The 27,797-nt window shown below is 49.6% G+C and overlaps 2 protein-coding genes across 5 annotated transcripts in view; one reads left to right on the top strand and one right to left on the bottom strand.

The window, feature by feature from the left end:
• Positions 1 to 27,797, bottom strand: part of CLSTN3 (calsyntenin 3) — a 27,926-nt gene continuing 129 nt past the window's right edge. Inside the window, exons 1-18 of one of the 2 annotated variants that reach the window (XM_019754371.2) lie at positions 26,109 to 26,441; positions 23,601 to 23,723; positions 22,957 to 23,152; positions 21,422 to 21,630; positions 21,006 to 21,155; positions 20,584 to 20,769; positions 19,851 to 20,132; positions 18,937 to 19,049; positions 15,701 to 15,863; positions 14,777 to 14,833; positions 13,784 to 13,941; positions 13,500 to 13,648; positions 8,958 to 9,184; positions 8,484 to 8,654; positions 7,505 to 7,650; positions 7,135 to 7,270; positions 1,229 to 1,431; positions 1 to 986 (exon numbers count right to left, since the gene is read on the bottom strand). In XM_019754371.2, coding sequence (XP_019609930.1) covers positions 846 to 986; positions 1,229 to 1,431; positions 7,135 to 7,270; positions 7,505 to 7,650; positions 8,484 to 8,654; positions 8,958 to 9,184; positions 13,500 to 13,648; positions 13,784 to 13,941; positions 14,777 to 14,833; positions 15,701 to 15,863; positions 18,937 to 19,049; positions 19,851 to 20,132; positions 20,584 to 20,769; positions 21,006 to 21,155; positions 21,422 to 21,630; positions 22,957 to 23,152; positions 23,601 to 23,723; positions 26,109 to 26,172 — 2,874 coding nt within the window. In that variant the 5' untranslated portion in view covers positions 26,173 to 26,441 and the 3' untranslated portion in view covers positions 1 to 845. Of the gene's footprint in view, positions 987 to 1,228; positions 1,432 to 7,134; positions 7,271 to 7,504; positions 7,651 to 8,483; positions 8,655 to 8,957; positions 9,185 to 13,499; positions 13,649 to 13,783; positions 13,942 to 14,776; positions 14,834 to 15,700; positions 15,864 to 18,936; positions 19,050 to 19,850; positions 20,133 to 20,583; positions 20,770 to 21,005; positions 21,156 to 21,421; positions 21,631 to 22,956; positions 23,153 to 23,600; positions 23,724 to 26,108; positions 26,442 to 27,797 lie in introns of those variants that run through there. The other variant, XM_019754373.2, reaches the window with a different exon arrangement.
• The window catches only part of RBP5 (retinol binding protein 5), a 5,245-nt gene continuing 4,616 nt past the window's right edge, over positions 27,169 to 27,797 (top strand). For 2 of the 3 annotated variants that reach the window (XM_019754376.2, XM_074326109.1), the window contains exon 1: positions 27,597 to 27,736. The gene's annotated coding sequence lies outside the window, so the exon portion shown is untranslated. Of the gene's footprint in view, positions 27,218 to 27,596; positions 27,737 to 27,797 lie in introns of those variants that run through there. The other variant, XM_019754377.2, reaches the window with a different exon arrangement.

The following is a 27,797-nucleotide window of genomic DNA, read 5'->3' on the forward strand; positions in this document are numbered from 1 at the left end:
TCACAGCTTTTTTCTGGTTGTTTTATTTGAAAACCCTCGGGTGTGTCCCCTCCCTCACCATACACATACCCATTACCCCCACCCCAGGACATGACAATGCCACACACACACACACAAGGCTGTGAGCTGCACACGGAATACAGGGGCTGCACTCACGACAACATGAAAAAATATACATTATATATAATACACTGGGTCTCCCACGCCCACTCCCACCCCTACAGCCTAGCCACAACAAGGTGATGTTGTGGCTGTGGGGCAGGGGCTGTAGGCCATCAGGCAAGGGCAGGTGGGGAAAGAGGAGAACAAAGGAAGGAAAGTGGGCACGGTGAAGAAGCAGGGGTCCCCAGAGTGAAATGGACAGAGGCGAGGGATCATAAGGGAAGCAGGAAGGCCCCTCAGAGGGTGCTGGGGGGAGGAAGGCCTCATGAACAGGAGAGTAGGAAAGGGCAGCGTAGAGGGTTCCTTCAATCCCACCCCTGGCCGCTCTCATTGCTATTAACACCCTACCCCCAATACAGCGCATAGCTGGTGCGGGGAGAGACAGAGACATGGGTGAGCTAAGAGGAAGGCTGCTGTGGGGGTGAAAAAAGGCAGCCAAAGTCTTCTACACCAGCTGAAGAAGGGCCCAGAGGCATGAGAGGGCAGTGGGCTGGGGAGGGAGGAGAGCGGGGGGTGGGGGGCAAGCAGATTCCAGTGGAGCTCACTGGGATTTTGAGATTAAAGGACGACTCAAATTCTCTCCCTCTTGGTGTCTCTTCTCTTAGAATGTCCTTCTCTCTTTTCCAGGGGTGTGTCTCTGTCTCACCAGGGCAGAATTCTCTGTTAGAGGCGGGGTATAGGCCCTAATAGCGATGTGGGGGGGTCTCAATGATGCGCCTCTCGTCGCTGCTGGGTGAGTCGGCTGCCTCTGAGTCACTGCTGTCCTCGTCCTCCAGCTGGCCACCAGCAGCCCCCACCACACAGGCCTGCCGATTCTGGTAGGACTGGAGAAGGGGGGAAAAGAGGCTCAGCAGCCTGCACACACCCCAGCGCCGCTCGGTGGGGCCACACTCCCCAAGTCACCTTACCCACCTCCTCCCCCACAAAAAACTTTCTCCTTCCTGCTCATGGCGACTCAACCCAGAGCTTTGTGCCCAGAGCCTAGCCGCTCCTCAGAGTTCTTCACTGTGTATGTTCCAGCCGAATCTTGACCCAGCAGACCTCCCCACTCCTCAGGGCCACTCACCTCCATTGGGTTCACGATAATGGTGAGAGCTGAGTCATCCCAGAAGAGGTCAGGGTCCTTGGGGTCACCGGAGGACCCTGGGGGCCCACCGGCCCCTGAGACGTGGCGGTGAAGGGAGTGGATTCGTACCAGGCCCAGGATGACCATGAGCACCAGGAAGCCCACACACACCACGATGATGAGCGTCGCTGCGCTGGGGACCACTGTGGGGAGAAGGTGCAGTGAGGAGACCGTGGCCTGGCCCGCCTGAGGGGCCTCAGCACAGGGAGCGGACAAGGGGTCCTGGGCAAAGGGAGTCTCCGAGGAAGAGAGGATAGGATCCAAGAAGGCCTAGAAAAGGGGACTACCCTGTAGATGCTAGAAGATAAATAGAGCCCCAGCAGGAAAGTCCAGACATCGGGAAGGAAGGGGCAGTGCAGCAGCTGCTGCTAGGGATAAAGGGACAGAGAGACAAACGGAGGGAGGGAGGGAGGGAGGGAGGGAGGGAGGGAGGGAGGGAGGGATGTGGGGAGCAAGGGCAGGGGAGGAGAAGGGCTCCCAGCCCAATGCTGTCAGGGGCAGCCCTATTCTCAGCGGGCAGAGGACAAGGTTTGGAACGTGCCTACATCATCCTGCCTGTGTCTTCCCCAGGGACCACTCGGCTTAGCAAGGAGCCCAGTGCCCAGTGGGGGAAAGAAAGAGGCAGCCACAGGGGCTTGATGGTGCAGGAGGAGAGAATGCCCAAGGCTGGGGACAGGTCCACGGGGCAAAGAGCAGCCCCTTCACTTACCCACCTGGACTGAGCTCACTCCTGCTCGGTGCTACCACCCTTCTCCTTGTGGGCTTGGGGCTCCTGGACATCTGAGGCTTCTGCTCCTCCCGTATGTCCCCCCGAGGCACACCCACCTTCTCCTTGGCCCTGTCATGTCTGTGGCCCTGCAGCCTCACTTTAAGGCCCAGGCTCAGGGGAGCATGGACCACGAAGGGCAGTGAGACACTAAAGGGCATGTGAACTCTCACACGGACCCTAGAGCTGACGGCGGCAAAGCAGATATGCATGCACAGGAACATGCCCAGGAAGAACGTGTGGGCACACAGCTGGACAAAGTTCACCACACCCTTCACCCGAGCCAGGCCTCTGCTAGCCCACACAGCTGCCTGCACCAGCCACCTGGCGGCCTGCTCGCACAGCAGGATCAAGGGGATGTGTCTGAGGACATCCAGTAAGGCAGAGAAGAGCCATAGGTGCAGCGTCACCCAGCTCCCTGCCAGCTGGGCAGACCAGGCCACCCCCTGAAGGAAGACATAAACACCACAGACATGTGCTGCGAGGGCCACAGAGCGAGCAGCCCTGAGCACAGCCCTACCCCCCTCCTGCACACACACACACAGCCCTCGGAGAAGCAGGAGGAGGCAAAGCAGAAGAGCCCACAGCCCCAAGGACAGCAGGTGGAGGTAGAGATCCCACATATACATCCCCAGGCCTAGAGCCCTCACAGGAAGCTGGGTCACTACACCCCACATTGTGCACACCCCAGCCTGCCGTTTGTATGCACAGTAGCTCACCTGACTACAGAGATTCCGTGAGGCTCAGACTCTGGGAAGTCCCGTTGCTGTGGGACTGTTACATGTATTCTCCACATACACACATTATGGTCCAGATCACAGATATATCTCCCAATCCCAAATTTACCCACATATATCTCCCAATCCCAAATTTACCCAAATTTAGCCTCTAAGACTCACATGTCAAGAGACAGAGCAGAGCACAGAGAAGCACAAAGCACAGGAGCCCCGCACACCCTGCCACAGTCCTTTTCTCCCTGGTAGCCAGCACGCATGCTGCCACATGCCAGGGCCAACCAGGTATGTGGATAATGCCCTGCCTGAGCCGGCACACAAGCCTTACACCTCCGTGGGGCCGCCCTGATGGCTCTCTGCCAAGTTGGTCCCCATCCTGACCTGACCCATAGCCCACTTGGGGCCACTCAACAGCTACGGCTGATTCTGCTGAACAAGGCAGGCAGGCTCCCTGGGCACTGGCTCCAGGGCAGAGATGGGCCTGGCTGGATTAGCATTTCTCAACTGCCTGGGGATGGGGGAGGAGGGAAGAGGGGGCCAGAGAGGATCTTTCTGCAGGACACAGCCCCTCCCAGGTCTCCATGTCAATGGGCAAGATCAGGGAGTAGTGATTCCACCAGTAGAATGCCCCTGGGCTAAGCCCAGGCTCTTGAAGGAGTGGAGACCTCCCTCTCAGAGTGGAGGCCACAGCAGGCGAACTTGCTGTAGGGCACGAAGAGAAGTCAAAGCTTCTGGTTTGTGCCTTAATCAAATGCATTTGTCCCTCTGAGCCCCTAGCCTGGTGAAGGAAATAAAAAGTTGATTGCTAGGAATAAGAAACGACCACAGGAAAGACAAAATGCAGACACTCTATCTGTAGGTCAAAAAGCATGGTTAATTAGTTTAAAATGAGCCAGGAGGACAGGGAGATGGAAGGATTTTTAAATTAGCTACAGACAAAAATCTAAATCTTAAGAAGTACAGTCAACCTTTCTTACTGCATTAAATCTGACCAGTTACTTCTGGCCTTGAACGACCTCCATAGTCAACATGAAGGGGTATGTTAGCAAATGGCCCATGTGAACTAGTTTCAATCAACAGTGAGAACACTGGTGAAAGGCCTGTCCACAACCCTGCATGGTGCCACCTTTATGAAGACCCTTGGGAGAGACTGGTTCCTGCCCTTGTCCCAGGGCTTCTCCTGAAATCCTAGTTGGCTCCTATCAAATGACCTGCATAACTGATCAGGTTCCCTTTCGCTTTAGCTACAAGGAAACTCAGTCAAAGTTCTGGCCCACTCTAGCAACTGTGCAGCCTCTCAGTATGTATTTTATGAACTGACTTTATTCCCTGGCTTCATCTTATTCTTCTTTCATCATTGTTCTTTCCTCCTCACTTCCTAATTCATTTTCTACCTTTATCCTATTGCACTGCAGGTCTTCTGCAAAGCCTTGTAGGAAACAACGTAGGGAAATTATTCCCAAGCTGTGCTGCACATTGGAATCACCTGAGGATTTTTGAAAACCACTGATGCCTGGTTCCCACCCCCAGACATTCTGATTGGACTGATATGGGCTGCAACCTAGGCACCAAGAGATTTTACAGCTCCCCAGGTGCTTCTGATGTGCATCACAGTTTGGGAGGACTAGATAAATACCGCCTTCATCATTCTCACCCTTCTCAGACTACCTTATTCTCCTTAACCATAATCACTCCATACCAACAATCTACCCCCAATTCTCAAATTCTCATTCTCTCTCACAACCATCCAAAATCCCTTCTACTTTTAAGGTCCAAGTTCAAACTCTATGTGCACCACAAAGCATCCCCTGACTACCCCATTTCACACTGATCTCTCTTTTCTGATGCACTGAGGCCCTTCAGACAAATGAACCTCCTGTCCCTTTGGAGGAAATGGTATCTCTTACTGCTTCCCCATGGTTAGAGGAATTTGAAGTTGCAAGGCCATAATTCTGGAACACAACTCTTGGGGTTGGGAGGGGATGGGAAAGGACCACCTTAAGGAGGCATATGGACCAGGTTTTATGGACTGGATCTCCTGGTAAGCTCAGCAGACGTCAATCCCCAATGCCTTCAGGTGAACATGGCACTCTGCACGCTACTCACAACAAAATAAGGGAAAAAGCAAAAGCAGGATGCCGCTTTCAGCTGCGATCTCAGAAGAAGAGTGGTTGGCCGGGACATCAGCTCAGAACAGTGGAAGGGGAGGTGAAGTGAGGGCAGCACTTACAAAACCAGAGCACCCCCAGGCAGCTGGGAGGATGAGGATGAGGAGAGTACTCTTGAGTACTTAGAATGGGGGACTCTCTCCCCTGGCACCTCATACCACAGAGAACAAAGACTGAGAATATCACGGGGCCCAGCAGCAGTGAAATCCGGATCTACCCTGAGCCTAACCTGTATAGCAGGACCCAGTATCCAACCCAGATGAGGTTTAGTGGGATTATTCCCAGGGAAAGAACTGGAGAAAGAGCTAGGGAATTGTGAGAAGAAGTTAGAAGCTGGCCCCAAGGGTCTATTTAACAAAAAACAGGTTTAGTTCACTCACATGTCTCTACCAACTTAAGATCGAGCAAAGCCTCTTGGAAGCTTTGCTATTTGGTTATGCCTTGTACTCCCCCCTCGTCCCTATTTCCATCTGCTCTGCTATAGGGAGTCACAGTAAAACACTTAAAAAGACCTCTGCAAAAGAAAGAAGGGAGCCAGTTCCAGGGAAAAGGAAACACAAAGGACAGTGTAGTAGTGGCCATTGCCTAAGGAGAGGAAGCCAGACTGAGTCCTAGGGGGCACCAGAGAGCTAGCCTTAGTCAAAGCAGCCCTGGGAATCCCTCAGGAGCTCCCCCAAATTGGGTGCAACTTTAAAGTATTAACACTAATAACTTTTTTTTAAAGCATCAAGCATAAATGGAGAGGGCATGGAAGGCAATGGTTAGGGCACAGTTTCCAGAATCCTGCTGCTTGGATTTGAATCCTGAGTCCACCACTTTCTAGCTGTGTGAGCTCAGAAAAGCTACTTAACCTCTCTGGGCCTCCATTTCCCTGCCTTCAAAGGGGATAATTCTAGTAACTGTTTCATTTGTTGTTTGTAATGACTAAATGAGTTAATGTGTAAAAGCCCATGAGTATGGTGTCTGGCACACACTAATGTCCTCGCTACTCTTATTACACATATTGAAGTGAGTGCTGTACTTTTAGAATAGTGTTTGGTGACCATGAACCTCTTCCACCAAGAAAGTGTTCTTAAAACTCCTCAAGGCCTTTTGACTTTTTTGACTTTTTTCAAAAGTGACAAATCTGTGGCCTTTGAGAGTGGGTTTAATGTTTAACAAAGTAAAATGACATCCAGTGCCAACTCTGACAAAAGTGGGTGCTGAAGTTGGGTAATACTGAACTAGGCCAAAAGCAAGCTGTGTCCCAAAAATAAATAAATAAAATAAATGCATCTCATAAGCTGACTTCAAAAGCAATTCTTGAAAAGGATTCCAAAAATCATTTTCAGCAACATCAGAATCATTTTGCAGTTTTTAATAATATATTAGGTGTAAATTTCAGGTTACAAAAGAGCTGGATCCCAACTTTGTAAAAAGGAAAATAAATAGGTGTAGAAGAAAACTGGCACATAATAAACCATATTAACAATGGTTTCTTCTCTGTGATGGAATTATAGCTGATTTCTCTTCTTTATACTTATTATTTCTACTTTTTCTACAATTAGGCAACTCTTAACTTGGGAATAAAAAAATTGTGTCACTGGTGAAGGGCCAAGGCCAGGAAATGAGATTGCTTTGAAGGGCAGCACTCCATCTGGATGTAACACTTTGCATATTTGCATACTTTGTTTTAGAAATAGTCCTATGACTTTATAGATAGCACATAATCACACATGTAATAATAGCGTCAACTTCCTCCTGGAGGATAGGGACTATATCCTATAATTCTTTTATATTCCTAATAGTACTTTAGGACAGTGCTAGAACACAGCAAATGCTTATAAATACTTGATAGCTTCACTACTGACGATCCAGGGCCAAGGCTAACTTGATATTGTTGTAGGAGGGCAGCAGGGACAGCAAAGGCTTTGCCCAAACCCCACACTGACTACGTGATTCCAGGCAGGAGTGCCCCCTGCCATGACACAAGGCTCGTGTTCTTCACGAGGCAAAGTTAATGATCCAAGACATTAAAGAAACTGGAACACAGTTGACAACTAAGTCAGGTACCACAGGGGACAGAACCCACTGCTCCACCCCTCCTCTCCTCCCAGTGGTGGAAGGGGAGGACGCCTCTGCCCAACCCGGTCTCCTTCCACCTGCCCACCCCAGCTGGCCCCAAGAAGCCTTACGTACTGGAGTTTCGGTGGGAGCTGACCAGGCTGTGTCCAGCCATCTCAGGGGGTGGTTGGTGACCACGGTGCAGGAACTGCTGAGAGCTGAGCACGTGGCTGGGGTGGGCAACCCGGTTCATGCTGTGCAGGACATTGACCTAAGGAGAGAGGGCTTGGTGAGCATTCGTGCTCCTCCCCAGGTCCAACTCCTCCTCTCTAGAGCCATCTTTTAACCATTGCCCCACAGCTACTTCTTCCCCATCCACCACCAAGTCCAGGAGTCCACCCTGCTTCCCAACTTCCATTCCCACCACCTATCGGCTTCAGTCTACTCTGCCATGGCTCCTCGCCAGTGGCGGCTGGCTGTGGAAGGATGGAGACTCTCTGGGTACCTCCACGATGAATTCATTGCTGGAGTAACGACCATTCATTTCTGAGCAGGAAAGCCGGAATTTCCTGGCATAGAGGGCAGCTCCATGCCTCAGCCGATAACGAGCCTGCCTCAGGATCTCTTCATATACAGTGATGCTCTCCACCCCTGGGACACGAGGAAGCAGCTCAGTGCGGGAGCCAACAAAGATGTCCAGGGCTGGACTCTCTCGCCCAGACTCCCACCAGCATACAATGCATTTGTCCCACCCTTCAACAGGGGTGAGACCCAAGTTCTAAGGGGAAGAGATGCTCCTCTCTGCCCTGCACCCAACTCTGACTGACTGAGATAGGCTGCGTTTCCTGCTCTGCCCTTCTCTAATAGCTCTGTGGCTTCTGGGTAGAGATGGAGAGAAGGAAATAAGGACACCCTGTGACACAGAAGGGAGGTGGCAAGCAGGAGGAAAATGGAGAGAGGGGGAAATACAGAAGTCATCAGGGAGGCTCTGGTAGGGAACGGAAATAGGAGAGAACTGGTTATGCCCATTATTTCCCACCCTCCCTTATGGAGGTTCTTTTGGAGAAGAGCAGGCTTCCTTTGGAAGCTACCAAATCATTGCCACTATTCATTAAGAGATGAGCTCCTAACTTAAATCTATGCTGTATACACAAGATTAGTGAGATGGGAGATTGAGAAGACGGCTGGTACCAAACACCTAGAGGGTTAGAGAGCTAGCGAGAGAAGGCTGAGCCAAAGGAGGAGTGGGGATGGGCCAGGCTGTAGAGAGAAGCAGGGAGAAAGGACCATTTGGAGCCTAAACTCCAGCACACCTGCTCTAGGAACAATCTGGAAGCCACAGGATCTTCCAGGCTAGGAAAGTACAAAATGGCACTTGGCCACATCGCTGGGCCTAGAAGGAGGACCCTCTGGATTTTCCAGTATTTGATCATGAGGAGGAGCACACACACAAAAAAGAGAACAGGCTTTTAGGCCCCACTGACCGGCAATGGTGAGGTAGGCAGACGTGTTGGTGAGCTCCAGCCCTCGCTGCTGCAAGGATGCCATGTCCAAGAGCAGGCTTTCCCGCTCAGGGTCTAGGTCATCCCCCACCAGAGAAATCTCACAGCCATCTAGGTTGTGCACGATCTCATCCGACATGCGTGTGTCTGTCACTGGATCAGAGAGAGAGTTGGGATCTGGGTCAGAACTGAAGGTCCACCTCGTGGCAACTCTTCCTCCCCTTCCAGGGTCATTCCCGCAGAGCAGCCAGCTTTATTTTCAAGAACATCATTACCCAACAATTTCCGTACACCCGTGAGCCTCCTATTGGCTCTCCTTCCTGTTGGTAAGTGGTTCTAGTCAAGCAAATGCAGGATGAAGAGACTCTCGCACGTCCAGCCCAAGGTTTTCCCTCTCAGTCTGGTTCTGCAGATACCCCTTCTCTAGATGATATCACTCCCTGGGGTCATCCTTACCTGTGCCCTGCCAACTCTCATCCTTTTTGGCCTCCACCTGGTGAGAAATGGAGCAAGTGATTTGAAGATCGGGGAACAAAGGAACCCCCTCGGATCCCTCGAAGTCTACAGCTGGGCGGGCAAAGTGAGCAGTGCCACTCAGCAGGATCTGGGGGGCATCGGGCTGAAGTACCACCACATAGCCCTCCACTTCGGGGATGGAGACGCAGGATTCTTCACTGAAGCACCTATATGAGAAGGAAAGAGGGGACTCTGTGGCCTCAATTCCCTCTCCCTTATAATCTATATTTGTTTCATCCCTCTGGGCTTATGTCATAGAGCATCCTATGTCAGGGAGGGTGAGGGGAGAAAAGGGGGATAGTGTCTCTGCACCACCACCACTCCCAGTAGCAAAGCTGAAGGGGAAGATACACTCTCCCGGGAGGATGTCACTGCAGAAAAGATCAGGGACAGAAGGTCAGGCAACCGTGACCTATAGGGGTGACCATGTCGTCAAAGACCTACCCAAGATTACGGAACATCTATCAAACTGTATTTTACAAACTAAGCCTACAAAAATGCATATACACACAGTTCTTCACCTAGCAGGGTTTGTGGTTTTTTTTAAGTGTGTTTAGTACAATATCTGGTAAATATATGCCAAAAAATATTTAACAACAAAAGGGGGTGGGGGCCTATCAAAGGATGTCCTCCTCATTGGTGTGTCTTCCATTCACTCCCTTTAATACCAGAGAAACACACTTTGGTAGGTGAGCTAATCTGACCATCGTGGACCTGCACCCACCTTCCCATGCAGCCTCACTGGTCTTGGTGCCGGGACAAACTCCCTAGAGAACTCAGCCAGGCCAAACCAATCAACAGCGCAGCCATTCAGGAACACACTCTCAGGACCCCCTCTAGCCTCATCCTTTGTTAATCAATAATGATTCTTATAGCACCTGCTGGTTTATAATGCATTTTGCCCATATTACTTCATTACTTCATTTAACTTTATTTCAATGCTGGAGAACAGGGATAAGAAACCAAGGATTTTAGGTCAAACATCCTGGCCACATAAGAAATATGTGGCGTAGTCAAGGCTTAATTTAAACCCATTCTTCTCATTCCACGTCCATGATCTTTCCACTACACCACAGCCACCATTTGGGTTTGCATGAGTCAAATTCATTTACAAAGAAGTGTCCCCTTGAATAAGCAGTCTTCACAAGGGAGCTGCTAATTCAGAGGCAGGACCTATGGTCCATCTGCTTGTGCTAACTGAACTGACTTTGCTGAGAGAACGATTATTAGTATTCCTGAGCGTGCCCAGCTTGACTGTTGGAGCCAAAGGGAGAAGGGTAACGTCAGCAGATACGACGAGCTCAGAGCCCCTGAGGTGACCAATGCCAATGGCTTGCTGAGTCCCTGTGCCATAAGGAATAGGGCCCAAAACAATCTGCACAGTCATTCAGAGGGGCCCAGATCAAAGCCTCTTGGAAAACAATTCCCAGCTGACCGTGGGAGCACAGGCTCCAACAGAGATTCCGACTTCAGTGAGCCATCCAAAGTGACGCAGCGGGCAACCGGGGGCTGGCCCCAACCCGAAGGCATTAATGCTCTGGTTGAGAGATTAGATATGGCATACAAACCTTAAAACAAGGGCAAACGTGGTCATCAACACGTGAGTGTAACAAACCAAAACCCATGCAAGTTCAGAGAGGCAGAGGTTCTTTCTGGCTAAGATGGGAATGGGCCATTTGGCAAGGGACAGTAAGAACCATCAAGAAAAGTAGCAATTGAGCCAGCTTTTCAAGGAGGAGACAACTTCGCTAGGCAGAAGGTGAGGTAGGTATACTCAGGGGAGTAGAGGAACATAAGGCAGGAAAGGCAGAGCCAAGTGGTTGAATGCTTTGAGTGCAATTTTTGTGCAGTAGGCAAGACAAAGCCACTGATGTCTCCTTCATCAGAGACATGCGAGGAGAAAATTCTATTTAAGACCACTAACCTAGCCTCAGGGTGGAGGGTGAATTGAAGTTAGAATACTAGAGATGGGTCAACAAGTTAGGAGGCTATTGCAATAGGCCAGATGAGAGGTAATAAGAGCCTGGGTTGGCATCATAACAGCAGAAATGGAAAAAGAAGTGACAGGTTCCAGACACTGGCACTGTGGCAGGATCTAGGTGGCAGGACCTGGCAACGAATGGGACATGGAGGCAAAAGACAGGGAGGAATCCAAGATGACTCAGGTTTCAAGCCTGGGTGATTGCAAGGACAGAGACACCATTACAGAAATAGAGAATTCAGGTGGAGGGGCTAGTTTGGGCATTGAAGTTCATTATTTCAGCTTTAGCTCATTTGTCTGAGGTGCTGGCAGAACTTCTGGACAGAGGTTATAGCAAGCACATAGAAATTCGCAAGCTGTGGAAAGAGGATAAAACTAGAAAAAAAGATGTGGTAGCCTCTGTTCTGGGGTTAATGCCACAAGTAGATGGGCTTTCCAAGAAAGAAATTAAAAAAAAAAAAATACTTTAAGCAAAACCTGCATTGACTGAAGAGTTGCATAAATCTGACTTTAAATGGGCAGAGGTCCAAGAACCGGGCATTGGAAGTTAGGGAAGCCACGTGGACTAGGGTAAGACTATGCATCAGAGAAAGGGAGGTGCTAATTGGTATCTGTCTCTCCCTGTTTCACTCGCATACACACAACCCTCTACATTTTTTCCCACAACCTCTAGGAAGTATTAGGGTAACCCTACCACATGGTAACCCTAGAAATAGAGAAATGAGAGCTCTCTCTTCCTTAACCTCAGAAAGAAAACAATAGGACCATTTCCCTGTACGAAGCAACCAAAGTCAGTCCCCAGCCCTGGGATAAGCCTCTTCCCTGAGCAGGACAGGTAGGAGAGATTCAGACGACATGAACTCCCCCGGTGGGACGCCCCTTGCCGTGCTCTACCCTGAGCTAAAAGACAGAGCCCTCCCTTCTAATGCAGTCCTGAGCAGACTGAGCGGGAGTAAGCCCTTCACAACCAGATGATAGACTTTAACAATCAGAGTTCTGACTAGAACATGGTGGGGCACGTCCTCAGCGCTGATCTGCACCCACATGACCTCCTTTACCTGTAGCCTTCAGTTCCACACCATGATCACACTATGACCACACCATGGACCAACAGCCCAATTCCTGAAAGCCCCTGCCCCTGCCTTCCACACCTCTAACTGTGAGACCTCATAACCATGCCCAGTCACTGTCTAGCACTCAGAGCCCTCTATTCTCTAAACCCACCCCTCCCGAGGTGGCCAGTCAGCTCAGCTGGTTAGAGTGTGGTGCTGACAACACCAAGGTTGCCAGTTCGATCCCCGCATGGGCCACTGTGAGCTGCACCCTCCTTAAAATAAATAAATAAATAAATAAATAAATAAATAAATAAGTAAAATAAACCCACCCTTCCCAGGATAGGGACAAGTCAGAGATGTTTATGTTCATATAGCTTATGGAGAAACTGAGGCAGAGTAGGGGAGAAGGGAAGGCTTACTCAGGAATCCTGACTCTTACATTGTGTAATCTGTCCACTAGACGGCAGTATCTCCTAAAAACTGTCCCATAAACCATAATAAAGGGGTGAAAATGCCTTCATATAAGAGCCAACATTTGCTGATCGGCACTCTGCCAGGCATTTGATCTGGATTATACCATTTAGTTACCATAACAATTCCATGAGTTAGATTCTATTGTTATCCCTGTTTTACAGCATTTGTTCAATGCTAAAAGGCCAGTAATAGACTCTGTGTTTGCAACTGTTATGCTTTCATTACCTCTCAATTAATCTGTATTTTAAAATACCTAATATACTTAAACCTTGAAGTAATGTACAATTTTTCTTTTAAAGAATTCAAAATCATTCCACTTAGAATTTAAAGGTCAGCAAACTTTTCTGTGAAGGGCCAGATAGTAAATAGTCTCTGTCCCAATTATCCAGCCCTGCCATCACTACAGGAAAGCAGCCATAAAAATATGCAAATAAACAGGTATGGCTGTGTTCTAACAAAACTTTATTTACCAAAACAGGCAGCAGGCCAGATTTGGCCCTGGGGACACATGTTGCCAGCCCCCAGACTTAGATCATCCAATTTGACCTTGCAAGAGCTTGATGAATCAAGATGGAAATAGGTGAAGCAACTAGAGCTATTTGCCCAATATCTTCCAGGCAATTAATATTGAGTCAGAATTAATGTCAGCTCTCCTGGCTCCCAAACCACTACCCTCTCTGACCCACTTTACATATCAGCATAGAGGCAGAGAGAAGATTAAAAACCCCAAATCCTAGAAGTGTGCCTCAGTGGAAAGAGTAATGAATCAGTTGCTGGGAAATCTGAGTCTAGTCCAGGCTCTTCTACCAACATTGCTACACCAATTGAGCAGGTCAAGTGTCCTCTCTAGGGGCCCAATCTTCCCACCCATAAAATGACGGAGGTGTGCCTAGTCCTATATGACCTCTAAGGCCAAGGGGTTCTGACATTGTGGCCCTGCTCTGTGATTTGCCCACCCCATCCCACACTCACTTGACAGCAGTGGTGAGGCGCAAGGGCCTGACGCCAGGTGTGGCAAAGCGCAGAGTGTTCATGTAAGCCACATGCTGCAGGGCATGGTTGAAGGTCTCCACATCATCCCCCTCCAGGGTGAGCAGGGACTGCGAGGGGTTCACGTGGACCTGGGCCCCAGACACAGACATAGCTGAGAGCAGGCCCAAACGGCAAGAGAGGAAAGGAGCAGAGGTAGAGAGATGGGACTCGGGCAGGGGACAGGGGCATGCCCGGAAGGAGAGGGCTGGAGGAAGGGGCTATACCTTCATGCCTTTGCCCAGGCTCTCGAAATCCCTATAGTCCAGCCCCTCCCGACATGCATAGAGGCACTCGATGACCTCGCGACTCTCCAGGCGGCCTGAGCGCACGCTGAAACCAGCCAGGTAGCCATGGAAGTAGTGGTGGATCAGCAAGGGGTCTCCTAGGGCAGGAACACAGGGTGGACAGAAGGTGAGAGGAGGTGAGAGGACAGGAGGGATGGAAGAAGAAAAGGGGGCTGAGAGAAAGGGAACAGAGAGAAAGAGCAGGAATCTTGAGAACAAAAATGACACGGAGATAGAAAGGAAGGAAGTGAGGGAGAGGAGAGGAGAGGAGAGGAGAGGAGAGGAGAGGAGAGGAGAGGAGAGGAGAGGAGAGGAGAGGAGAGGAGAGGAGAGGAGAGGAAAAGAGAAATAGAGAGAGAGACAGAGAGACAGAGAGCGATGAGAGGGAAGTGAGGCTAAGGGGGAAATAGGAGAAGGCAAAGAGAGAAGATAGCAGACAGAATAAAACCAGGGAGAGAAGAAGGGTGGAAAATGGAAGCAACAGAAACGAGACAAGCTTCCAGGAGAGGTAGAAAGGGAAGGAAAGCAAGACCAAAGGTAGGTAAGAGGAGACACAACGAGGAAAATGGGTCTGCAAGAGAGGGTATCTTCAGTGGCATGCAAGGAGACCAGGATGAATGTGTGTGAGCTTCACAGATGCCCAGATCCTCCCCTGCTGTGTGACTGACTCCTGACTCCTGCCTTCTGCGTTCCAGCAAGAGAACGCCTTCACTTCATTGTGTAGGCAGGAAGGGACACCCAAAATCCAGCAAGCTCCATCTGGCCTTACCATGCCAAGGAAACCCTGCCTTTCAGTAGTTCTCTCTCTGACCCCTGGCAGCATGGGAAGCAATAAATAACAAAGCTGGATAGAAATTGGTGTGGAAAAAGGAGCACAGAACTGAAAGTTAAGGTGAGAACTCTCTAGTTCTCCAGTTCTTACACACAGAGTACCTTGTGTGGTGTCTGTACTGTTGTCTCCTGCCTTGTCCTTCTCCTTGTTCTTCTCCTCTGGAGAGAGAAAAAAAAAAGTGGCAGTGAGCTCAAGGTTGTGGGGACAGACTGACAGAGAGAAAGAGGAGATCTTCCCTGCTCTGACCCTGCCCATGGACTTGCAGCCTCTCAGCTGAGTCTCAACCCTCCTTTTGTCATGTCTCAATCTCCCAGGCCTCTTATAAGACAAACCCTCAAATATGTTGCTGAGGCAACACAAGGGCACTGGTAACACACACACACATACACACACACACTAAAAGAAATAGCTTAAAAGTTGGAAGATTGGTGACTCTCTGAATGGTTACTAGCCTCCAGCAGGGGAATGGGCTGTAGAAATCATCATCACTGTAATGGGACAAAGTGGAAAGTGGCTGAAGTTACAGAAAGATTCTGGTGATGCCTGAGAAGGAAATTCCTCCAAGTCAGAGGCAATGACCAGCTAAATAAGTGGAAGATACCATATTTCTCCAAAAATAAGATCTAGCTGGACAATCAGCTCTAATGTGTCTTTTGGAGCAAAAATTAATATAAGACCCGGTATTGTATTGTATTGTATTATATTATATTATATTATATTATATTATATTATATTATATTATATTGTATTATATTATATTATAAGACCCAGTCTTATAAGACTGGGTCTTATAATATAATATAATACAATACAATACCGGGTCTTATATTAATTTTTGCTCCAAAAGACACGTTAGAGCTGATTGTCTGGCTAGGTCTTACTTCCCAGGAAACATGATGAGGGGCTGCAGTCTCCACTGGAGATCTTTCTGAGTCACCCTGCCCAGTCAGGCTGCCCTTGCTCCTTCACCAATCCTAAGCTACTGGAGGTTTTTAGTGTCTTCTCTGAGAAGCTCAGGGACTTACCAGTCCAGCAGGCCCCAATCATGAGAGCAGGTTCCCTTCTGGGTGGGTGGATGAGACCATTGTCATGGATGAGGGCAGGGTCAAAGGAGATACCATCAGCATAGAGTGTGACTGTGGGGAACTCGAGGTTCAAAGCATAGTGGTGCCACTCATCATCACAGACCTGAAGGAGTAGGGTAGGGCCAAGACCCCCTCAGTTATTTCATCTATAGAGAACTGGCACAAGGCACTGCCCCTTCTCTAGGAGGCAGGGGACAGTTCCTCATATCCCAGTTCTATCAGCAGAGCTTATTAGTGAGTTGCTGCCTACCCAGTTCAAGGAATAACACCCTTGCTCAAACTCTATCAGGCAACCAACCTAGTATGTAAAATTCCATTCTTCAGGCAAACCTTTAAAACGATAAACATTTCTAAGAGGAATAACACACTATTTTGTGAATTAATTTTCCCCAAAAAATTATGTATGTATGTATGTATATATGGCACTGGAACCTCTAGAGTAATTTGTGACCAAACAGGAACCACTAAAACAAATCCTTTGTAGTTTCTCCAGGGGTCAGTCAAGATGGGGATCAGAGGAATGAGGGATAGAGTTCTCTGCCTTATCAACTGCCAAATGTTGGAATTCCTTGAAGCTTGATCTAGATCGTCTCCCTTTTTTTCTCTTGCTAGGGTTTAACTCATGTGTTCCCGTGGGCTCAGATACCATATTTATGCTGGTAACTCCAGTATCTACATCTCTAGCCCAGAACTCTCCTTTTTATGCTGGGCCCTCCACTTGTATGTCTCACAGATATCTCAAGGTTAACATGTGTAAGATGGAAGTTCACACCCCTTCCCAATCCCCTCCATTTTCCCCGGGCAGTATAAATACTCCACCATCCATCCAGTTGTTCCAATGTATGGCCTAGGTGACATCCTGGATCCTTCTCTTTCCCTCACCCTACCCACCCAATCCGTCAGTGGGTGTGCTGTTGATCCCAGGTCCAAACAGAAGTAAAAGCTGTGAGTTCCTGTGTAGTTCTCTCTATCTGTATTGCCACACATCAGTCAAGTCCTCAACCATTTTTATGTATACTGTTGTAACAGCCTTGTCTGTGTACTTACACTCATGTCTCTTCAATACATTCCTCTCTAGTTGCCATAGAGATTTTCTTAAAATGTAAACCTGATCAAGTTACTTCCTGGCTTAAACCCTTCAAAAGGCTTCCCATTTCTCATAGGACAAAAATCTAAACAAACCCCAGCTGACAAAGTCTATTGTACAACCTGGTCACTGCCGACCTCTCTAACCTCATGTGCATTCTTTCCTCCTTGTTCACTGTACTTCAACCTCACTGGCCCTCTTTCCATCCCCTCACAGTTATTTCCCATCCTTTAGGACTAAGCTTACATTTCACCTCAGTCAGGCCTTCCCTGAACATCCAATATAAGGTGAGTTCCCCAACCCTTGCCTTCCTCTATTCTGTACCTCAGTCCCTTACTTGTTCTTTCACAGTATTTATCACAATTTATCCTTTTTATGTGTCTACTTTTCAAAAAATCTATCCCAAACTTAAATGTAAGCCTAATGAAGACAAAGATTTTGTTCCATCTTTACTCCATTGCTTTCCCAGAACTTAGCAGAAAGACAGGGACTTAACTAATATTTAATAAATATGTGTTGAATAAATAAGGGTAAATAAAAGAAAACAGAAGGAATAATGTTACCAATATTAGCAATGTGGGGGAAAGATCAATACGTAGCAAATGGCAGATTATCTCTTTAAAAGAGTGCCACAAAAACCAGCAGTTTTTGTAGACAGCCCTCAATTATCCAGTCTGTAGGTTTTCTAGGCCCTTCATTTCCCTTTCTCTGTCTTCCACTTCTTGCCTTTTTTCCTGCCATTTGCTTTCTCAGCCACTCCACCAGAGCTTGCAAGAAAAACAGGAGATGGAAACTCAAATTAGTCTGCACTGGTCCTTGTGGTCAGCTTGGAGAATGCAACTGTTGGCTCAAAAGAGGAGTTTACTTTTTTTGTCCATTTTTATTTATCCCTCATAATCATGGATATTAATAATGAGAATTAATATATATAGAGGGCTTTTCAGTCTACAGTCATGTACCACATAATGACATTTAGGTCAACAACCTATCATATACACAATGGTGGTCACATAAGATTATAATGGAGCTGAAAAATACCTATCACCTAGTGACATCGTAGCTGCCATAACATCTTAGTACAACACATAACTCATATGTTCGTGGTGATTCTGGTATAAACAAACCTACTATACTGCCAGTCATATAAGAGTATAGGACATACAATTACATACAGTACATAATACTTGATAATAAATGACTGTGTTACTGCTTTATGTATCTGCTATATAATACCTTTTATTGTTATTTTAGAGTGTACTCTTTCTACTTAAAACAGTCTGCTGTAAAACAAACTAATCACTGCCTGTGTTACACTGGCAGCAGCTTCATACATCTTGTGGTTACCGCATGTCTTGATTACATCATTTTCTCTTGTGCTTGATTTACTCTCGTGTTGTTTTGCACAGTAACATGTTGTATAGGCTTGCAGCCTAAGAGCAATAGGCTACACCATATAGGCGTTACCATTAGGTTTCTATAAATGCACTCTGTGATGTTTGCATGACAAAATTGCCTTAATGACACATTTTTCAGAACGTATACCTATCATTAAGTAGGGATGATTGTATAAAGATCTGTTATTAATATACCAATTATCCTACAACAATCCTGGAATATAGAATTCTTATTATCCCCATTTAATAGGTAAGTAAACTGAAGTTTAGGCATATTAACCAAGATCTCATGGCTAGTGAATTCCCCTGGCAGGACTCAGACCCAATCTGTATATGTCAGAATTACTTCTTTTCTCGATTACAATATGCTAAGTGCTTCAGAGTCAAGAATATGTACTGTTAAGGTTCTAGATCATAAGATGAAATAAAACAAGGAAGGAAAAGATGGTTGGTTGGGTTGATGTTAGTGGTAATTTGTTCCCTATTTTCTTTTAATCCAGGAGTGCTTTCTGCAGGAGACAAGCCTTGGAAAAAGAACACAAGAGAACCTGGGGGTATAAAGGTCAGGAGCTGAAAGTGGCGAAAGAGGGGACACAGGACAATCAAGAAAATACCAATCCTTGCCCTAGGACCCTCCTTCCCTGAAAGTAAGTTATATCTACCCATCTTTCCTGGGAGCCTGGCATTGGTCTCACCTGCTCCAGCTTCCAGAGGAACTTGACTGGGCGGGCACTCTCAAGCAGAGGCCAGTAGAGGAAGGCAATTCTGCAGCCATGGACGGTCAGTGAGTAGTGAGAAAAGCCATCCTCTGAAGGAAGAGAATGGGGATGGGGGTCAAACACAGGGCCTGGGGCAAGAACAGGTTCAAAAACCAGGAGGGAGAGGATGCTAGATTCTCTTTATCCTCTCACATGCTCTCTCAGTCCCACATTCTCTGGAGTCTTCTCTCCCCCCACCCCTACCACATACACACAGTCCAGTCCAGGTGATAACTAGGAATTCTTGGGCACTCTGATTGACTGAGAGGGGACACCAGCCAGCCTGCTCCCACCTAGATCTTTATTGGTCCTTTGGTTAATACAAACTTCATTAATCCTTTTCAGGTCAAGAGGAATGAGCTCAGAGAAGTAGAAGAAATGAAACAGCAGATCAAGGCTGAGGACCTCCCCTCATCCCCAGAGGAATGTGTCACTGCAATCGAGGGAGGAGGCATACTTAGGGATGGAGCCAGCTAGCCCTTATGGGAGAAGTAGGGTAGAGGTGGAGAAAGAATGGGGCACACCACTACCCAGGCTTTTCCACCACAATGGAAGGGTTTTCATGGGAGTAAATTCAGGGGGCAGTCCACTGGTGGGATGCAGGGGGAACTAGGCAACTGCAAGTGAGAATGGAAGTGAGCAGTCCCACTGCACTCTGAGAGCAGTAGGCCCTCAATTTGTCAGGTTGGGAGTAAATCACAGAATCTCAGGGAATATCAAACCTAGCACTGCCATCTTACAAGTGAAGAGAGAGGAAGTGACCCATTCAGAGTCACAGACTGGACGATAAGAGAAGCAGTACAGGAGGCCAGTATCCCCACTCTCAGACCAATGCCCTGAGGAAGGCTCACCATTCTGGACAGTGTTACACACGATGGTTTCCTCTTCCTTCTTGCCCTTGTTGGGAGTCACACCATGCTTCATCCAGAAGGACAGGGTAAAGTGGTCACTGAGGCTGTCCTGGGGCCCAGAGCCCAGACCAGCTGTGCCACCCAGGGGCACCTGCACAGCTTGGGTGCCATTGAACCAGTAGATAAGACTGCTGTCTTGGCTGTAGTGCACTGAGAGTCCCGCAGTCCAGTTGGCATTGGGGCCAGGCATGGGCAGCAGATCTACCTCCCCAGTGGCAGCACCTGCAGGAACCCCAAAAGGCACAAGTGTCAGAGCTGAGTGGCAACAGATAGGGACATGAGAAGCAGGCAGGGAAATAGTGACTGATGGGAAAAGATTTCCTACACCTACTCTCACTGCGTCTTCTAGCCTTTCAAAGACCAGAGAGAAATGGACCTCTCTTTTAGGAATAGCTCACCAATTAACTTATTCTCCAACTCTTCAACTCTCCCTATCATTGTTCCACAGTGTATCTAGTGACTATCTTGTGCTACAATTATGCATCTTGGTCAATAACATTTTTATTTACTCTTTAGGCCACTGCATGCTAACTGCATGCCACAACCCCTGTGGACATATACACCTGTGAATGGGCAGAAGAAGGTATAAGGCAGATTCTTAAGAAACAGGCAGAGAAGGGGCAGGTAGAGGCTGGATGGGAAGGGACAGGCCTGGGGGTAAGGGGGCACACACCACAGAGTTTCCGCAGTGCCCGCTCTGAGTAGTTGTCTCGGTCGCAGCCCTTGGCCACATGGCTGGTCTGCAACTCTATGGTGGCCTGAATGTTCCACAGAGGTTCATCACAGGTCTCCAGGCGGATACTAGGGAACAAAGCCAAGCTTCCGGCGCCTGGTGCATATTCAATCCTTTTGTTCCAGCCTACATGAGTGAGAGGAAGAGGGCAGTGGAGAGAGAGAAAGGTAAAGCAGCCTCTTTATTCTGCTCTTGCCACTTCACTGACAGTCTCAGGCTCCTACAAAAATGGCCATGTGGAGTCAACAGCTATAAGCCAGTCCCCAAATATTCCACCCCTGACTCCTAGCCCCCCATGACTGTCAGAAGGAAACAAGGTGAAAGATAATTCACAAGATGGGTCACAGAGCAGGGCTCCTCACCTTGCCAGCTGGGTTTACAGGTGGGCTTCACCTGGATCTCCACCTGGGCGTCATCTGCCGCCCTCTTCTTCCCGCAGTCGTAAGCCGTCACTGTAAATTTGTAGAGCCTCTCACCACTGTACTGCAGCTTCTCTGTGTTCTCAATGTTCCCTGGAGTGGGGGTGGGGGAGGACAGAAAAGGTCAGGAGCACTAGAGAAAGCCTAGGGAGACAAGGGGAGGACTTACAAGCTAACTGGGTAGCGGGTGAATTGGGCAGCAAGAAGCTAGGAAGAAGGTATATGGGAAAAGGCACCAGATCTGGGAATGAAGGTGTGGAATGAAGATCTGAAGGGCCGGAGAAGTGGAGAGCTCAGTTCTGGGGTGTCCTGAGGGACACGAGGGTTGGGAAGCTGGGGTGGGCAGGGGCTGGACTCACCATCATTGTCAATGAGGAAGGGGGTGTTGGGCGTGAGGATCTCATAGTAGCAGATCTGGCTGTACTGGGGGGAGCAGTCACCATCAACGGCTTCCACCCTCAGGATGCGGTCATACAGCTTGCCCTCAGTCACTGCAGCATGGTACAGCCGCTCCACAAACACAGGGGCAAACTCGTTGACATCGTTGACCCGCACATGCACGGTCGCCCTGCACATGCCAGAGCGAGAGGAGGGGAGAGGACAAGTCAGCCAGCCTCATACTTGATATTCAAGAGAGGCACATGTAGGAATCCAGACAGGGAATCAGAGCAGGAGGAAAGCAGTCTGCCCCTCAGCCTGGTGGAGTAAGCATGCCCATCCCTGCTCCTCAGGGCACCAGGCACTGCCAGGAGAGGGCCTGTAAGGGAACCACACTAAGGAAAGGGTATCTGCTATGAGGGGTAAGAACAACCCCAGGAAACACAACACTGGTTTTGATGGCTTCTATACAGAACGCTATAGGTTGGGGTGCCAAGACGGGGGTTAGACAGGGTTTTGTATCCAGCAGGTCATTTCTTCACAACAGTCAGATCCAATGGGATAATCAAGGAAGATGCAGAGTAAAAGCCAAGTTAAAATCAACCATGGGAAGGGAAGTGGCATTAGTACAGAAGCCAGAAATCATGACATGAGCATACACAGGAGATGAGTGCTACCTTCTGTGCACGCGTGTGCCATGTGTATGTCAGCTGTGACACCTCTTTGCTCAGGTCCCCACAGGGCAAGCAGAGCTGGGGCTAAGCCCTTCATGCTGAGCCCTGCCTCTAGCCAAGATCCAGTTGCCCAGGGTCCAGAGGCTAGGGGTCCTATCTCCAAATAGGAAACTGAGTCACAAAGAGCGATTTATCTTTAGTGCCTCTTAGGGGCCCAAGAATCCTGACTGCCAATTTTTCTCATTCTCAAATGAGAAGTTAGCTGGGAACAGACTAAGGAGTCTCTTTCATGCTGTAGCCCCCTCTTGCCCACCCTCACCCAGAGCTCTGTGTGTGTTTGCTATAATCGTGTGAGTGTGGCGTACCCTGCAGATAGACTGGGGGGCAGTAGGAAGGAATCTGGATGTGTGCTAAATGTGCTCCTCCCCTTCCTCCTTATTCTCCTCATGATTGGAATTCCTATGTATTGAACCCTTTACCATCTGTCAGGCACTGGGGAGCATGCTTTTTACACAAACCATCTCATTTCATCTTCACAGCAACCTAACAAAGTAGGTGTCATCATTATCCCCGTTATACAGATAAGGGAAAGGAGATCCAGAAAGGCTGAGTAAGTACGTTGCCCAAGACCATAAGAGGCAGAGCCAGGATTACATCCCACTGATTTCTACTCTATGTTTGTCTCCTTGACTGAAAGCTCCACGAGGACAAGGAACCCGTCCCTATAAACAGAGAGAGGAATGGGTACATATTCAATCACCGCACTGATAAAGGATGGTTAGGGGCTTGGGAGGAGGAAGGAGGACCCTGCAGCAGGGAGCAGGGGACAAGGGCTTCCTCACTTGTGGGACTTCTTGGTGTTGGCCCCGTCAGGGCCCTCTCCGCAGTCGTAGGCCTGAATGGTGAAGGTGTGCTCCTTCTGGGCCTCACAGTCCACTGGCTCCTTGGCCCGGATCAGCCCTTCTCCTGTTGCCTTATCCAGGATCACAGCTTCAAAGGGCACCCCAGACCCATGGATCCGGAAGCCACAGATCTCACCTGGCCAAGGAGGGAGGGAAGGGTGAGGCTCCTGCACCACCTCCAGCCTCTCCTTCTGGCCTCAGCTCCCCTGCCTCACGTTCCCACTTCACCTCTCCTCCCAAACCTCTGTCCCTTCTTTGTGCATATGAAAGCAATAATTATCGAACATACAGCTCCAATGCCAGCTTCGTGAACAGCAGCCTCTCAGAGCCACCAGGTCTGAGATCTGGCAAAATTTTACCCCTGTCTGTCTGCCCATGTCTTTCTCTCTGGCTCCCTTTACTCAACCTCCAGCTTCAATGTAGCCCATTCTGCTCCTTGAGCCTACTTCTTCCACTTTCCAAGGCCTCTTCCCCACTTCCTTATTGCTCTCCCTCCCAGGACCTCCCCTCTCCTCCCCTGCCCTCTGCCCTCCCAACCACTTATCTCCATCTTACTTGCCTGGCCATCCACCAACCCTAATTACCTGCATAGCGCAGGGGGGCATCCTTGTCCAAGGCAAAGAGTGGAGGGTTCAGCAGGACTGTGTTGTCATTCTCCATGACGATGCCCTGGTATTCCGCCTCGATCCATGGCTTGTGCTTGTTGGCTGACCCCCCAGGGAGAGAAGAAGCACCTATGAGCTGGGCCTCCACTCTCACACAACCCTTCTTGACCCAAACAAACACACACCGCAGTATCACCACCCTTTCCACACTCTGGAGAAGCCCCTGCAGGAGGAAGCACTGAGGATAAGAAATCAGCTATTAAAGGAATCAGAGGATCTGAGGGAGGTCACAGCCCTCTCCTATGGCAGGGTAGAAAGTTTCCATGGCAACAGCGTGCCCTGGGGGAGGGGGGGGTCCAATGTCCCCCAGGAAGCATGGTCAGAATGTAGAGAATTTTCTTTAGAGAAATCAAGTGCTGGAGAATGAAGACTGGGCATTCTAGAAGCAGTGGGGGGCCATCAGAAGGCCTTGGGAAAGGAAAGGGAGAGATTAAGAGCAGAGTTGAGATTAAGAAAAGAAGATCTAGATGTTTCCTGAAAACTCATTGTTATCCTCTCCAGCACCACCCCATTTCAATCCTGATCCCTTCACTCTGCACTTCTCCCAGCCAAGCCCCAACCTAAGGCCATTCTCCTAAAGTAGAGAGCAGAGGAGAAATGAGAGAAAAGAAAATATTTAGGACAGAGGGAGGGGGGCATAGAGGGGCAGGGGTGGAACAGAGGAATCAATGCCAAATAACTGGACCCAGCAGAGCCGACATCCTAAGGGATTATTGAGCTGGCCTAGAAACACGACAAATCCCCTCCCTGCTTCTCACTCTGACAGCCAAGAGAACACACTCATAACCAGCACATTTCTATGTCCCCTCCTCAAGGCCACCTACCCCCACACTCTCTGAACCCCACTTTTTATACAGATTCATGACTTACTTCTGATTCTTGCCTACCCTACCATACTTCCCTTCAACCACCAGGCAATTCTGGATAGATGTGGTACTCACTCGGCCTCTAGATCTCCTCATCTCTTACCAGATTCAGCTCAACTGTGTCTCCTCCCAGGACTAATGTCCCACCAGCCTGGTAAGAGGCTATGGGGAAAGACGCAGCATGTTCCTTTCCCCTTCTACGTCACCCCTCAACGTCAACCTCCACTGCCTGCTCTATCTAATCCCATCATGCCAACTCCCAGGTTCCCAAAGCACGTTCACGATAGCCCATCGGTGGGACATGGGCAGAGGAAGACATCATCTAAAAGGATGTCACGAAAGGCAGTTTGTCCCCAGTATGTCATAGTGAGCAATAAATCCTGATTTCCGTTCTTTCCTCCAACCCACCCCAAAAAGCCTTCTGGTATCTGAAAGCCAGACTCTTTCTTGCTGATGACCACCACCACCCCCTTCTCTAGTGACAGAGGAGAAAACCACAAGATGGTGCTCAGAAGGCAGCACAGGAAGTGGCAGGAGGCTGAGAAGCCAGGCTGAGGTCAGAGATTGACGATGGAGGGGAGGCGCACATCAAGGCCAACGCTGGCCACCCTCTCCATAGCTCACCCCTGACTCTGCTCCTCTCCTCTTGGCCACTGACCCTCTCCTTATGTCCATCTCCTTTCACTCATTCCTAGACTCCCTGTCTCTTCCTTCCTTGACTCTTCCCCTCCTACTCTTCTCATCTGTTTTTCCTGATTTCCCTTTCATTTCTTTCTTTTGCTGCCTCCACCTTTACCCTTTTCCAACCCCTTCTTATCCCCCACCCAGGCCTCAGCTCCCTTCTCTTTCTCAGTTTTCCCTCTCACCACTCATTTAGCTCTCCCACACACACCCACTTCTGCCCTTTCCTGTCTTTCCCCACCTACCTGAGTCCTCTTCCCCTACCCCTCCCACACTCCCTCCGTCTTAGTCCCTCTGATGGCCTCACCCAGCTGAATTTATCCGCTGTCTGCCAGAGAGGGCAGCTCTGGTAACCCACAGCCCAGCTGCATCCAGGCATAAGGGTATGGATGCAGAAGAACACACCAAAACACACGTGCTCTGAATTGCTGAGCTTCAAGGAACAGTTCCTCCCGAAGATGGGATGGAGATGAACCAGATGGATCTCCCGCACGCCCTTAGTGCAGGCACACCCCAGTAAAAATGGAGAACCACCCAGAGATGTATATCACCCCTCAGGGCAAGTCCTTCTGAAACCTAAGATATCTCCAGCAGGGAGAAACTGGAGGATGAGGAGACAGAGACCCCAGCATGGGAATGGGGACCAAATGAGAGCAAAAGAAGCACATGGGTAGAGATGGACCAGACAGGAGGATGTAGCGAGGGGGATGCGAAGGAGAGGAGAAGGGGCAGATCTGAGAAAAGAAATAGGAAGGGGGGTGATGGGAAGAACCAACACCTGTCATGTGCCAGAGAGCCTCAATGGCTCCTGCGCACTCCTACCCCACATCCCTCTGCCTGGTACCCCTTTTTCAGTGCCCCCACCCCCCACCTCACTCACCTTTGTTACAGGAGCTGGAGGGGAATAAAGAGGCCAGCAAGAGGGGCAACAGCAGGAAGGTCATGGTATGGTGTGGTGCAGGGCAGGGCAGGGCAAGGCCAGGTAATTGCTCTCCCCTGGGAGCCTGAAGCCGGCTATTCCACCTTGGGGGAGGGATGCAGAGGCTCTCCAAGGAGGGCAAGGAAGATAGCAGGCAGCAGGGCAGAGACAGAAAGGAGCCTGCCGCTCACACTAGTCCATAGAGCAGACCTGGGCAGACCCCAACCTGGGTGGTTGAGGTGGGGGGCTTGCACTGGCTTCTCGTTCGCTCTCCAGCCCGGCGTCCTCGCTCTCGTTCTCTGATTCCCACCCCATCCCCTCTACTGCAGGATGACGTCAGCACAGCCAAGCGAGGATTGATGGGGCCTCAGGCCAATCAGGTGACTGGGGGGGCCAGGTGCTGCAGGGGGGCAGGGAGCCAATAGGACTGGGGAGCTGGGGCGGGAGTACTGATTAGGGCTTTTTCCCCCTAATGCAATTTGTGGGAGCTAGGGAACTGCGGGGTCTGGGGAGGAAGCTGGAAAGCTGTAGAGGGGGTGGGGACTAAGACCGACATTGGGAGAATCGAGAAGCTAGGAGACCGGGGGTGAGGAAGGAAGACGTCAACGGAGACCTGAAGGAGGCGAGGAGGGACAGTATACACGTCACCCCCACCCCCAACTCTGCATTAACCTCTTTACACAGCCCATTCCATCAGCAAATCCCTGCTGCGTTCCTCCTGGGAACTGTGAAGTAAAACCCACAGCCTGAACCCCGAGAGAATCTAGCATTTCAGTTCCCAGATCTCTCTGAGGAAACCATAGGATGGTCGTTAAGACCGGAGGAAAGGGCTCTGGGACTGGAGGAAAAGTGAGAGAGGTGTGTGTGTGTGTGTGTGTGTGTGTGTGTGTGTGCGCGCGCGCGCGCGTACACACACACACACACACACACACACACACACACACACACACCTGTCGGGACAGTTCACCAGGTGGAATTTTTCCCACTGTCTACCCTCCCTCCCTCTCCCGAAATTTCCCACTTTAAGCCATGATTAACCAACCCGGTTGATTCCAAAGCCAGGGAAGTTGGTATGTTTGGGAGACGGGGCTGGGGGGGGGGCGGGGGGGGGGGCGGCGCTGCCGGTAGTTGGGAGACTGGGAGACGGACACCTGGGAACACTGGTAAACACGGGCAGTCCCAGGGCTGGGGACTGGGGGTGATGGCATCCTCAATGACTCCAGAGAGAGAAGGAAATTCCTGGATCCCAAGCCAAAGAGTGTAAAATTCTCCATAAATAGCCAACCACACTCCCCCCTGCCTTCTGCTCTGGACTTTGAACTCAACACCTGATCAGGCTGCGGACAACCCCCTCAGTCCTTGGGAAGAGCAGTTTCTCCACCTCCTTCCTAATGGCTTTATAAGACAGAGTGAAATGCCAGCAAAGCTCTTTCCAGGAGCTGCGGGGGACCAGCCCTACAGGATTTTCTTCACTTTGGCTCCTGGCCAGCTGGCTGTCCCCCTTCTTTCTCCACCTTCTCCCCCTCATACCTTTCAGGATCCCTAACTGAGCCCCAGGATTTCACGATATTGTCAGAACTCATCCCTGGGTGAGCATGGGACAGCCCCACTCCACACAGCAGGGCCATCTCCCTCCCAGGACAGACTGCC

This window comes from Rhinolophus sinicus, linkage group LG02, assembly GCF_036562045.2.
Source record: "Rhinolophus sinicus isolate RSC01 linkage group LG02, ASM3656204v1, whole genome shotgun sequence".
Classification (NCBI taxonomy): domain Eukaryota; kingdom Metazoa; phylum Chordata; class Mammalia; order Chiroptera; family Rhinolophidae; genus Rhinolophus; species Rhinolophus sinicus.